The sequence below is a fragment of the Oncorhynchus mykiss genome, chromosome 8, assembly GCF_057628025.1.
Source record: "Oncorhynchus mykiss isolate SJ-2025 chromosome 8, ASM5762802v1, whole genome shotgun sequence".
NCBI lineage: Eukaryota > Metazoa > Chordata > Actinopteri > Salmoniformes > Salmonidae > Oncorhynchus > Oncorhynchus mykiss.
Window position 1 is genome coordinate 67,084,798 of NC_143029.1, and position 15,036 is coordinate 67,099,833.

Genomic DNA, 15,036 nt, shown 5'->3' on the forward strand with positions numbered 1-15,036 from the left:
TTAAGGAAGGGTTTTACCGTTACCCTGGCATCCGTTCCACTAGATTAGAGGTAATTTGTCACCAGTGTGGGATCATCTAAGCATCATTTACTATGAGAGAGAGAGAGAGAGAGAGAGAGAGAGAGAGAGAGAGAGAGAGAGAGAGAGAGAGAGAGAGAGAGAGAGAGAGAGAGAGAGAGAGAGAGAGAGAGAGAGAGAGAGAGAGAGAGAGAGAGAGAGAGAGAGAGAGAGAGAGAGAGAGAGAGAGAGAGAGAGAGAGAGAGAGAGAGAGAGAGAGAGAGAGAGAGAGAGCTTGTGAGGCTTCTGACTCTCCCAATGCAGACTCACAGACCGTTGTACTGCAAGGCACAGCACAGCAGAGTGCACATGTGGAATCATGCTGATGAACTACGTCCTATCTAACTAAGGAGCTGAGCTTTGTCTAAAGATACTTTTTTCTTGTTAGACAGCTAATCCTCCGTGTCCGGTCGAGGCTTGGCACTCAGACTACTGAGAGTTTGATTACCAACTGGACAGACAGACTGGCAGAAGTGTGTGGGAGAGAGGAGCCAGCTAGAGGGATAAACAAGACGTTCTGGAGTATCTGACCGGAATTCTTGTTGACGGTGGAAAGATGACATCCAAGTCATCCAGGCTGGGCAGACCCTCATCGGCAGGGTCCAAGCAGCCCTCTCAGAGGAAGGATTGCCCGGTGGGTAACCGATCCTGTATGCTGCGGGTCGGGGAGAGGCTGATGAGGGCTGGGAGTGAGGGGAACCTACATGTAGTGAGACCCAAACCTGTCCAGCAGACACCCCTGGAGGAAGGACACCAACAGTCCAGCTCCATCACACCCAAAGGTAGGAACTCTCAAAAGTCTTTAAGTTTATAGTCTAAGGCACTTACTACTGTACTGCAAGACTTTAGTAGTAATTTACTAACTCATTGTTTTCTGATGATGTACTGTATGAGCCATATGATATTGTATTGACAATGACATTGTGTCAAAGTCAATACACCACAAATTAAATCTGATTATGTACAGTGTTACAGTGCTACATGCTTCTGTGCATCAGTCATGATCACCCCACCAACACTCTCGCACTCTCTCTATCGCCCTCACCTACACGCTGACACACACACACAGACACACACAGACACACACACACGCACACACACACAGAGAGAGAGAGATACACAATTACTGTACAGTATGTGGAGGGCTATTTTGTATTGTCATGCATTCCTGGGTGAAGCACATGAGTCTGGCCACATTGTTCTGCCTAGGCCCCCTCAGCGGCCAGTGGATTAAGCCCTGGGGTCAACCCTTTTAGCTATCATTGTGCTGATTAGTTACATTCCCCCTCTTATCATCACATTCTCTTTCAGTAAAGTTGGGTTAATCTCCTGCCCCGGTTCAAAAGTAACTGCTGCTGCAGACCCTCTGATTGCAAATTGTACCGTTTTGAATTGAACCTTGCCAACTCTGCAGCTGGAATCAGTCGCATAGAGAAAAATAATTTCTCACACTATCCAGGGTACAAATGAGCCTGCGAGTGAACTCAGGTTCCCTCTAGGTTTAATATATCATTTGAGCTGACGAACAATGGCTGCGATACATGGCCTATAACTAACAGATGACATTTCCTGTGGCTGTCTATCTATCGTCAGTTGCTGCCAGTGGCAGGCTTAACACCATGTATTCAGAGAAAGATCTGAACACTAAGCCTCTGCTCTCCTCTCAGGACATGATACAAGACTGTTCTGCTAAACTACCCTTTAACCAGCCTATTTTTGAAATGTCTTCCCTTTCTCCATACATTGTGACAAACTGCACTTCTCACACTGAGCCCTCGGCTTAAAATCTTCTCACACTTGCTGTCACATGTAAGTGACATAGAGTAGACTTAAAATAGAATAGAATAGTACTGAACCTGGTCTTCTATCATGAGTGATAGTAGTTTTGCAATTTAGTTGGGAGTAAATAACCTGTTGAGTTTTAGTGTGTGAATGATTCATCATGAGGGCCATCCCAGCCATGGTTCGCCTGCTTAACAGTTGATGATGATCTCATCTTTCATTGTCTACATCTGTTGTTAATTGTGTTTTAGTTAGTATTGTCAATTCTAATATTCAAATGTAAGTTGTAGCTACTCACAATTCAGCATGTTGCTGCCAGTTGCTCTATATATTTTTTGTCAAATAATAATTATACTGTTTTCCTTTGATCTAAATCTTTTGGCGGATAACAATGCCTGCCACTGGAAACAGTCTGGTGGTAATTATCAGTGCATATGTCAATATCTAAGCTGCAAGATCACCCAAAACTGTAGTATTAACCTGATGACTTTTGTGCCTTCTAACCACTTTTATACATTGTCTGTTTAAGCTACAGACTGGGTTGTACCATTGGATTCGTATATTATTTTCTGCATACGTAGATACCAGCCATTAGCCTGTGTGGTTAACGGTGGCTGAGCAACAGCGGTGTTTGTGAGACAACCACAGATCCCGAAGGAGCCGCAGGGCCAGGTCTTTTTACAAAATCGTCTCTAGAGCTACAAACTATTGAAAGCAATTTATGAAAAGCTGAGACGCCCACGAACACGCACATGTTTTTCTCTATGACTCTCACAAGCTACACAAGAGTCGTTAGAAGGTAAGGGGTTCTTCTACATAGAAGATCATAGGAAATCACAGGACATACTGTAGTGTCTATGATACTGTAATAAGCTCACATAGTTGCTATCACAAACTCCAAACTCCACACAGTTGTCACTGAGTAGTTAGATATCCATTTCCCATTGAGCAAACAATTTCTGTACTTACATTATTCATATAAATGAATTGTTATCAGGTTTTTGCTTTGACGGACCTTCGTTTTTATTGACATTTGTCAATAAAACCACAAATGTAACTGTTGATGTCAAATTGTTATCTGTTCTACTTGTAGCCCTGGTTGTCCTGAAAATAACTGTAAAACACTTCATTGAGAGGCTAAATATAAGGGGGGGACGCAGATAAATGAAAAGACAATTTGTTGCTGGAGTCTTGGGGTTGATAGGGCAAAGCAGAGACAGTTCTCAACAGGCTTTCTCAGGTTTCAGCTTCAAAGTGGATGCCTGTTTTTTAGATAAATATACTGGTGTCTTTATCAACACCTTGTTTCCAAAGATAGAGACTGGTTTCTGAGCAAGTGTTGACAGGATTTAAAGTTTATACTTTTAAACATCAATATCCACTAGATTAAACTAATGGGCAAATCTGATGGTATTATTATCAGAATAATTATCCACTGAAATGTACAATCGTCTTGTGAAATTTAACCTAAGTGCTCTGTCAATTGCAACGTGAAGACTGTTTGTCATGATGTGGAGTAGAAATGGATTTAGGATGGGAATTATACTTTTTTCATTACATTGTATCCTTTATTACCTAAAAACCCTTATCTGTGTATTATTGGATCTAACAGACCTTTTTCATTTTGACCAAGTCACTTCATTTTCAGTTACGTAACCCATGTGATCTGTTAATTATGGCAATCCTTGTGTCATCTCAGGCAGCAGCCTAGCTCACAGACCCTGATTTTGATTCGCTCTGACAGCTGCGTGATTTCAGATCAGACGGAAGTCTGCCCGGCCCTGTCCGTCCCAACCCCCACCTCCCACCTCTACAGCCTCTACACTACAGCCCTAATGACATGTCTTTTTTTTATAGCCACAACAGCGATGCATGCTTTCATGAACTCAACACATCTGAAACAGCTGCTCAATTGATTTAGACTTCATGTTGTTCCCTTGTTAATAATGATTTAGGTGATACTGGCGTGACATGGCTATTTCTGTGGCTTTGGTTTAGTCTCTGGATGAGATGCATACAGATGACATCATCGAGGCCAGTGTTCTCATAAACAATAGAAATTCCTGCTCTCCCATTCGGAAAACCATCCCTAATTCTCCAAATGACTCCTTATAACTAGAACTGGGGCCCAGCCCCTTCTCATCCAAGTTTATGATTGACTCAGATTGACTTACAGTAACTACCTAGCTAACCTGCAGATATTTACTTTAAAACCCTTTAAAATTAAAGTTTTCATTGGCGTTTGTTTTTCTTCCCTCTGGTAGATTCACAGGCCAATAGAGGAGCGTACATACAGCCTGTATGTTATTATTGCTAATAGAGCCACCCAGGCTAAAAAAAATTTTTTATACAAATTCTGGATGTCCCTCTCTCTTGGTGTCCATAACCTGTTACAGTTAGTATGTAAGGACATTCATGTTCCATGCTTTTATTGTTGTAAGGTTTTGTTGCACAGCACATGCTTGACAGCCCCCACCAAGACAGTTATTTAAAACACTCCCCCGCATACTAGTGCTGGGGGCATAATGTGAGATCTAAGTCATGCAACAAGGATGAACAAGCTAGGGAGAGAAGAAGTACGCACATTCTGTATAAACTGATTAGAGCGTACCCTAAAGCCATGTTTGGTCAAGTTCACACGAGGTTACTGAAACTATTGTAATTCACATTTATTTACCTAGTCTTCGTGATAGCATGCCAAATTACCAATAAAGAAAATGTATTTGGAAACTGTGGTTGGCAAAGTTAATAACAGCTGATAATGAGCATAATAGGGCATGTATTAAACACTAAAGGATCAGTTCAGACTTCTATGCTATTTATAAAATGCTACCCTGAACCAAGCAACAGGTTGATGTCATGAGAGGCATTGATTATTGTGAAAGTCTGTGTTTATTAGGTGTTTTATTGCTACAGTATGCCAACAGTGTTATACTGTATATAGTAGGCTATAGGCTATTTCAGGCAACACATCAATTCCACCCTCTCAACATCTTTGAAAACTGACTGAAGGGTCAATTAAGTAAATTACATTGAACACAGGTTTTGATTTAAAGTGGGTGTGGCGTACCTCCCCATGTCTTAACATGAGATGGATACGGGAATAGGTTTTTGATTAAATTGTTGGGCAATCTAGATCATTGAAAGATAAGTGAATTTTCACTTAACAGACACGCCAACATCCTTCAGGAGTGTAAAAAGGGGGAGGGGAAATCCTTGGGATAACTTGTGTTAAAGTCAGTGATCAGTAGATCTGTATGAGTTGATAGAGCTAGGCTCTTTCCAAGTGGCACCCTATTCCCTACACAGAGCACTACTTTTGACCAGATCCCTTGGTGCACTACAAGAAAAAGGGATCCATTTGGGATGCATTCCTAGTGAATGAGGGGTCTTAAAAGGATGGGTAAGTAGCCTTGTGAGCAGACAGAAAGGAAGAGTAAAATATTACTACGGTATTGCTTTGCTCTCCCAGGACTCATCTTTCAAAACGGTCTCATAAGATATTTTTTTTCTAGCTCATGCGGCTTTATAAAACCTTGTCACATACTATTTCATAGCATATTTTCAAGGCTGAATGTCCCAGCCTTCAGACTCCGTGAAGTGCATCAGATAAAAAACAACTCAAGTCTCACAATATCAACAATATGTCTGCCTCCTCTAGACCAGACTGCCTTTATACCCTATAATTAGGGGTTCACAGCGAAGCTCTTGTTCTTCTCAGATGTTTTTTTTTTTTCATTGATCAAATAACTCAAGTATACTGTAGCTTGGTAACTTTCTTTCTAATTACCAATCTATACTTGAGTTATTTGACTTTGTATGTAGAGGCCACGAGTAACTTGGTCAAAAAGAATGGCACCGATTGGCCTATATGCGGTCTCACTTAAACCCAAATATCTGTCAACCCGTTTGACCTAGAGGCTTGAAACGTTGTACTGTATGTAGGTGTATTTCTTCATGCTGAACAAATTTGCCTCAAGGACCCATAAGTTTTGTTAGGACAGATTTTCCTCCAACCTGGACATTTTGGAAAGCTTCTCATGAACCTTAAGTCCAAATAACACAAAATGTGGGTATGTAGACCCATGTTACCTCCTAACTTATACTGAACAAAAATATAAACGCTACATGTAAAGTGTTGGTCCCATGTCTCATGAGCTAAAATAAAAAATTACAGAAAAACACACAAAAAGCTTATTTCACAAAAATGTTGTGCACAAATGTGTTTACATTCCTGTTAGTGAGCATTTCTCCTTTGCCAAGATAATCCATCCACCTGATAGGTGTGGCATATCAAGAAGCTGATTAAGCAGCATGACCATTACACAGGTGCACCTTGTGCTGGGGACAATAAAAGACCACTCTAAAATGTGGAGTTTTGTCACACAATACAAAGCCACAGATGTCTCAAGTTATGAGGGAGTGTTCAATTGACATGCTGACTGCAAGAATGTCCACCAGAGATGTTGCCAGATAATTGAATGTTAATTTCTCTACCATAAGCCACTTCCAATGTTGTTTTAGAGAATTTGGCAGTGCATCCAACCGGCCTCACAACCGCATACATGTTCTGTCTGTTATAAAGGGAAAAACTAATTCCGATTGGCTGGGACTGGCTCCCCAGTGGGTGGTCTTGGCTCCCAAGTGGTTAGGCCTATGGCTGCGCTCCTGCCCAGTCAGGTGAAATCCATAGATTAGGGAATAATGAATTTATTTCAATTGACTGATTTCCTTGTATGAACTGTAACTCAATAAAATCTTTGTAATTGTTTGATGTTGAGTTTAAATTTTTGTTCAGTGCAGTTTGAGAAAAGCTAAGGGATTGATTAAGAGATGCCTGAGTTATTGATAAATCAGGAAATCAGATTTTACGTGTTTATTTAAATCCTTTGTAAATCCTCTCCACTGAAACTTTTTGGCGTCATCAAAGACATTATCATGATTAATCATGTTAAGTTTGGCATTGATATAAAAAAGTAAACTAACTATTTTGACTATGGAACCCTAATGCTTAAAATAATCATAAAAATCTTCTCATAGACTTAAAGTCAAATTCACTCCAAATTTGCTCTTTGCACTCATCACAATAGTCATTAAAGAGTTTGAGAAAATAAAGATGATGCATTCAAAGATGGCCACAATATACCAGTAGATGCATATTAGCCCACACAGTGTCTTCAGGAAGTATTCATACCCCTTGACTTATTCCACATTTTGTTGAGTTACATTCTGAATTCAAAATGGATTAAATAGATTTCTCACCCATCTACACACAACACCCCATAATGACAAAGTGAAAACATGTTTTTAGAAATGTTTGCAAATTTATTGAAAATTAAACACAGAAATGACTCATTTACATAAGTATTCACACCCCTGAGTCAATACTTTGTAGAAGCACCTTTGGCGGCAATTACAGCTTTGAGTCATCTTGGGTATGTCTGTCAGCTTTGCACATCTGGATTTGGGGATTTTCTCCCATTCTTTCTTGCAGATTTTCTCTAGCTCTATTAAGTTAGGTAGTTAGCTGAGGTGAACAGCAATCTTCAAGACTTTCCACAGATTTTCAAAGGAATTCAAATCTGGGCTTTGGCTGTGCCACTCAAGAACTTTAACATTCTAACACGGAACCCAAACCGTCTGCGCGAGTGCGCCATCGTGCGCTATCGTGCATACATTTATTTTGTCCCCCTACACCAAACGCGATCACGACACGCAGGTTAAAACATCAAAACAAACTCTGAACCAATGACATTAATTTGGGGACAGGTCGAAAAGCATTAAACATGTATGGTAATTTAACTAGTTAGCTTGCACTTGCCAGCTAATTTGTCCTATTTAGCTAGCTTGCTGTTGCTAGTTAATTTGTCCTGGGATATAAACATTGAGTTGTTATTTTACCTGAAATGCTCAAGGTCCTCTACTCCGACAATTAATCCACACATAAAACAACGAACCGAATCGTTTCTAGTCATCTCTCCTCCTTCCGGGCTTTTTCATCTTTGAACTTATATGGTGATTGACATCTAAACTTTCATAGTATTACCACGACGACCGGCAAAACATTTTGTCTTTCAATCACCCACGTGGGTATAACCAATGAGGAGATGGCACGTGGGTACCTGCTTCTATAAACCAATGACGAGATGGGAGAGGCAGGACTTGCAGTGCGATCTGCGTCAGAAATAGGAATGACTTCTATTTTACAGTTGACCAGGACAGCTCTAGCACGGCAGACATTTAACAAACTGACATGTTGGGAAGGTGGAATCCTATGACGGTGACACATTGTAAATCACTGAGCTCTTCTCCATTCTACTGTCAATGTTTCCCTATGGAGATTGCATGGCTGTGTGGTCGATTTTATACACCTGTCAGCAATGGGTGTGTCTGAAATAACGGAATCCACTCATTTCAAGGGGTGTCCACATAGTTTTGTATAGATAGTGTATGTAAATGAGATATTTCTGTATTTCATTTTCAATAAATAAGTCAACTTTCTGAAGGCACTGTAACCTAATATGCTAAGAAATACTTCCATCTTCTTATCATGAAACACAAGACCAAATGACAATTTTGGGGGAATGTAGGCCTGTGGTACATGTCTGATTTAACATGTCCATTTAAACCATTGTAAATCGACTCCACAGTGGCCTATCAAACCTGTCATTAATATCATGAATGTGCCTAAGATGAACCACACTGAATTTGGAGTTGATATCTCAAAAACCAAGGAAACTATTAAAAACATTTTTTTTACATATGTAACTTTAATGCTCAAAGTCATCTGCAATCATCTTCTCCTCATGAACCACACATCAAATTCACTCAATATGTTGTATTTAGACTCATTACATCAGTATTTAATGGTTTTAAGAAAAAAGTACCTATAGATGCACACACTGTACCTTTCGATGCATGTTAGCGCACATGCTGAGTTGGGCACACTACACCAATAGATAGCACCATATCTCACCAGGGCTATAAGAACTGAATCAATGGACATGGGGCCATGAAATTTAGTATGTGAAGATATTGTATATGTCCTTACAAGCTGTGAGAATATAAAGTAAATGCAACATTAGATGGCTGCACCAGACCAGTTTTTGGCACTATAGATGTCATTGGCACCAGTCACACCATAGGATATTAGAGCAAAAACTATTGATCAAGTGGACTTTGTCTCATGCAAATGTTAGATTTAAATTATGCAGACGAACAATGTGAAATATCATGAAAATAAAGCTGAAAATATTTCACAAATCTTAACATAAACCATTAGTAATATTGACCCCATTATTGGTATATAAATATATTTTTATTAAGTGTATATTAAGTAATGACTTTAAGAATGATTACCTGCTGCATTCAAAGATAGCCAACCTACAGCACTAGACTAAACTTAACTTGTGTCATCCTTCTGGTATTGAGAGAAAAACATGTAATACTTTCACTGATTGCACATAAAGGAAGATAGTTCCTACATTAAGGAATATACAAAACAGAGGACAGTTTATTAGGTACACCCATCTAGTACCAGGTCAGATCCCCTTTGCCTCCAGAACAGCCTGAATTATTCGGGGGATGGAAACAAGGGACCTAACGTGTGCCAGAAAAACATTCACCACACCATTACACCACCACCCGCCTGTACCGTTGACACCAGGCAGGATGAGGCCATGGACTGATGCTGCTTATGCCAAATCCTGACTCTTCTATCAGCATGACACAACAGGAAACGGGATTCGTCGGACCAGGAAATGTTTTTCCACTCCTCAATCAATTGTCTAGTGTTGGCGATCGCGTGCCCACTGGAGCCTCTTCTTCTTGTTTTTAGCTGATAGGAGTGGAGCCCAGTGTTGTCATCTCCTGCAATAGCCCCTTCGTGACAAGGACCAACAATTTTTGCTGTTCTGCACACCACTGTTGTACTGCACCAGTATTTGCCTGTTTGTGTTCCGCCTGTTAGGTTGCATGATTCGTGCCATTCTCCTTCGATCTCTCATCAACATGCTGTTTTTTGGCTACAGGACTGCCATTGACTGGAGGTTTTTTGTTTGTTGCACATTTCTCTGTAAATCCTAGATACTGTCATGTGTGAAAATACCAGGAGGCCCGCCGTATCTGATATACTGGAACTGGCGCGCCTGGCACAGACAATCATACCACGCTCAAAGCTATTTTGGTCACTCGTTTTGCCCATTCTAACTTTCAGTCAAACAGTTCCTGAATGCCTCAATGCCTGTCTACCTGTTTTTTTTAATAGCAAACCACAGCCACATGACCCACTGTCAGTAGGAGCGAACCATTTTCGTGAACGGGGTGGTGTACCTAATAAACTGGACACTGAATGTACTGTACATCGCCATTCATAGGCTTCATTAGGAAATGTGTTGATGATGTTGTACCCACAATAACAATCCGGATATACCCCAACCAAAAACCCTGGATGAATGGAGAAATCCGTACCATGCTGAGAAACGGGAAAGGGGATACCTAGTCAGTTACACAACTGAATGCATTCAACCAGAATCTGTCTTCCGCATTTAACCCAACCCCAGAGCCTGTACTGCAGCATTCAATGTCAGCAGAATGAGCCCAGATGACTCAGTGGCACGCGACGTGTACAAGGCAAGCAGGTACGAGCTCCACAAATCCATTAGGGATGCAAAAAGACAACTCGATGTGTTACCCACCAAAGCCTCCCTACCAGATGAACTTAACATATTCTATGCTCGCTTCGAGACCGACTACTGAGCCATCCAGGATATCTCTCGGTGCTTTCGCTCTCCGAGGCTGAAATCTCAAAAGAGTGAATACTCACAAAGCCGCCGGCCCAGATGGCATCCTTGACCGCGTCGTCAGAGTGTGCACTGACCAGCTGGCGGGCGTCTAATTGGACATCTTCAACCTGTCCCTGTCCCAGGCTGTAATCCCCACTTGCTTCAAGGAGACCACCATTGTCCCAGTGTCCAAGAAAAGCAAGGTGACATACCCAAATGACTATTGGCCCGCCATACTCACCCCTGTCATCATGAAGTGCTTCGAGAGGCTGGTCACATCCCACATCAAGGCCAGCATGCCAGGCACACTGGACCGACTACAATTTCCCTACCGCTCAAACAGATCCATGGGAGAGGCAATCACTATTTACATGGCCCTAACCCATCTGGACAGGAGGAACACCTACATGAAAATGCTGTTGATTGGCTAAAGGTCAGTATTCAACACCATTGTTCCCTCCAAGTTCGCCACCAAGCTCAGTGCCCTGGGTCTAGACACTACCCTCTGCAACTGGATACTGGACTTCCTGACGAGCATACCACAGGCTGAAAGGATTGGCAACAACACCTCATCCACACTGTCTCTTAACACAGAAGCACCCCAGGGGTGTGTTCTCAGCCCTCTGCTGTACTCCCTGTTCATCCACGACTGCAGAAGAAGGAGGTGAACTGGCATTGCAGTGCCAGGACAATGTCAGCAAAACAAAGGAATTGATTGTTGACTTCAGGAAGCAGAGGAGGTCCAACATGTCCACATCAACAGTACTGCAGAAGTGAGAGTCAGCAGTTTTAAGTTCCTCCGCATCCACATCACCAAGGCCTTGACACGGACCAACAACAATAGCGCCTCTGCTTCCTAAGGCAGCTGAAGAAATATGTCCTCTCAATACTACCGCTGCACCATCGAGAGCGTCCTGACCGGTTGCATCACAGCCTGGTATGGGAACTGCTGTGTCCACGAACGCAAGGCCCTAAAGCCGGTGGTGAAGACGGCCCAGTGAGGCCGTGTTAACACCAATTGAGGACATCTACTTTTTTTATATTTATATATTATATACCTTCTTATTTTTTTACCTTACCTTCTTATTTTCAATGACGGCCTAGTGGGTTAACTGCCTGTTCAGGGGCAGAACGACAGATTTGTACCATGTCAGCTCGGGGATTTGAACTTGCAACCTTTTGTTTACTAGTCCAACGCTCTAACCACTAGGCTACGCTGCCGCCCCAACTTGAAACAGTGCCTGAGGAAGTCCCAGCAGCATCATCAAAGACCTTACACACCTCAGCTACAAGCTGTTCACTCCCTTAGCGTTGGAGAGATGATATTGGAACACGAGGTCTAATACCAACAGGCTCAGAGACAGTTTCTATCTACAAACCAATCAGACTTCTGAACACTTGAACTGAACTGACCACCTGTACTGACTCTCCGCACGTTAGTACACATGCACTCACTCACGCACATACCCACACAGACATCCACACATCCACACACACATACATCAGTGGCGGCTCTTCAGAGGAGGAAGGGGAGGACCATCCTCCTCAGGAAATTTCATAAAAATACAAATTGTGAAATATTAAAAAAGTTATCGTTTTTAGATAAAACTATACTAAATATATTCACATGACCAAATAATTAAATTTATTAAAATACACTGTTTTATAATGAAGTCCTACAGTAGCCTAAACAGCACTCTGTATGGTAGCACCATGGTGTAGCCGGAAGACAGCTAGCTTCCGTCCTCCTCTGACTTCAATTCAAAATCTAGGAGGCTCATGGTTCTCACCCCCTTCCATAGACTTACACAGTAATTATGACTTCCGGAGGACTTCCTCCAACCAATCAGAGCTCTTGCAGCATGAACTGATTACAGCTGTGAATTGGTTATATTAATTGCTAGACAGACATTTAAGTCTTGCCATAGATTTTAAAGCTGTTTTAAGTCAAAACTGTAGCTAGGCCACTCAGGAACATTCAATGTCGTCTTGGTAAGCAACGGCAGTGTATATTTGGCCTTGTATTTTAGGTTTGTTTGTCCTGCTGAAAGGTGAATTTGTCTCCCAGTGTCACGTGTGCTCCCTCTCCGGCCTCTAGATCACCAGGCTGCTCATTAGGGTGCACATCTGTCACCAGCGTTAGGCACATAATGACACTCACCTGGACTCCATCACCTCCTTGATTACCTGCCCTTTATATGTCACTCCCTTTGGTTTCTTCTCCAGTTGTCATTGTTCCTGTTTCATGTCGATGCGCTGTTCGTGTTTCTTGTTTTGTTCATTTATTAATTAAATGTTATCACTGCCTGAACTTGCTTCCCGACTTTCAGCGTACATCGTTACACCCAGGGTCTTTTGGCAAGCAGACTGGACTTGGTTTTCCTCTAGGATTTTGCCTGTGCTTAGCTCTATTCCGTTTCTTTTAATCCTAAAAAACTCCATAGTCTTTGCTGATGACAAGCATACCCATAATATGATGCAACCACCACCATGCTTGAAAATATGAAGAGTGGCACTCAGTAATGTGTTGTGTTGGATTTGCCCCAAACTGCAACTGAGTTAGGGAGGACACCTATATCCTTGTAGTGACCGGGTGTATTGATACACCATCCAAAGTGTAATGAATAACTTCACCAAGCTCAAAGGGATGGATATTCAACCTCTGCTTTTTTGCATTTTTACCCATCTACCAATGGGTGCCCTTCTTTGCAAGTAATTGGAAAACCTCCCTGGTCCTTGTGGTTGAATCTGTGTTTGAAATTAATTGCTCGACCTTACATATAATTGTATGTGTAGGGTACAGAGATGAGGTAGTCATTCAAAAATCCTGTTAAACACTATAAATGCACACAGAGTGAGTCCATGCAACTTATTATGTGACTTGTTAAGCAAATTGTTACTCCTGAACTTATTTAGGTTTGCCATAACAAAGTGGTTGAATACTTATTGACTCAAGACATTTCAGCTTTTCATTTTTAATTAATTTGTAAAAATTTCTAAAAATACAATTTCACTTTGACATTATGGGGTATTGTATTTGGTTTGGAATTTTTGTGAGTGAAGTGTTCATTGCGTTTCTGTCCTGGAATATGACATGCCAGTCAATGATAAAGACATTGAGAGTTACTTTTACAAAATCAGTAAAGATCTGACCCACCAATAGAGGGTGCCATCACCCTGAACTTTTTTATTCTCAGCATTGAGATGCAATTCCTCGAATTGTCATGGTTGTTCTTCTCTCGTTATCTCTGCTCTGCGATAAGGACACAAAAACCCATCCGGAACAATATCTTCCTCATAACCATAATGACATTTTCCAGCATTGTGCGAACCGATATGTAGTTGAAGCTGAAGCATTCGATGGTTGGCTGTGTAGTGTAGTCAGTGAACCAATGCAGCATGGCAGATCAGAGATCCACCTTCGGGGCAGAAGTGAACTAGATCAATCAGCTCAGCTTTGTCAAAAGGAGCGAGCGAGACTAGGCTTCCTTTCCTCTCCTCGGCTTTATCTACTGCTTCCCTTGCGTCTCTCTTTCTCTCTCACTCTCTCTGTCTCTCTCTCTCTCACCACTCTTCAATCCACTTGTGCGGACTGTCACACAGTGGACCTTAAGTGTCACATCCACTTGGCAGGCTTTTCATGTTGAATTAATTCAACTGCTGAACAAAAATTGGCAGTTTTTTTTGAGGGGGGGGCAAAAAACTGTATAGCTGCCATATTAGACTAAATGTCAAATGTTCTGCTAAAGGAAAATGAAATATTCTTTATGAACATGTAGGCTACATTTCCAATCATCATAATGATGTGATAATATTAATTTGAGCTATTTAATAGCCTAATACAGTATACCCTTACAGTGCATTCAAAAAATATTCAGACCCATTGACCTTTTCAAGATTTTGTTACGTTACAGCCTTATTCTAAAATGGACAAAATATTTTTTTCCCTCAACAATCTACACACAAGCCCCCATTATGACAAATAAAAAAACAAATACCTTATTTACATACAGTGGGACAAAAAAGTATTTAGTCAGCCACCAATTGTGCAAGTTTTCCCACTTAAAAAGATGAGCGAGGCCTGTAAGTTTCATCATAGGTACACTTCAACTATGACAGACAAAATGAGAAAAAAAATCCAGAAAATCACGTTGTAGGATTTTTAATGAATTTATTTGCAAATTATGGTGGAAAATAAGTATTTGGTCAATAACAAAAGTTTATCTCAATACTTTGTTATATACCCTTTGTTTTCAATGACAGAGGTCAAACGTTTTCTGTAAGTCTTCACAAGGTTTTCACACACTGTTGCTGGTATTTGGGCCCATTCCTCCATGCAGATCTCCTCTAGAGCAGTGATGTTTTGGGGCTGTTGCTGGGCAACACGGACTTTCAACTTCCTCCAAAGATTTTC

At 41.3% G+C, this 15,036-nt stretch overlaps 1 protein-coding gene across 9 annotated transcripts in view; it reads left to right on the forward strand.

Moving 5' to 3' along the window:
- The first annotated feature begins 208 nt into the window (after positions 1-208).
- si:ch211-207d6.2 (sickle tail protein homolog) overlaps positions 209-15,036 on the forward strand; it is an 82,751-nt gene continuing 67,923 nt past the window's right edge. For all 9 annotated transcript variants that reach the window (XM_021613334.3, XM_021613332.3, XM_090182326.1 and 6 more), the window contains exon 1: positions 209-839. In XM_021613334.3, coding sequence (XP_021469009.3) covers positions 614-839 — 226 coding nt within the window. In that variant the 5' untranslated portion in view covers positions 209-613. The remainder of the gene's footprint in view (positions 840-15,036) is intronic.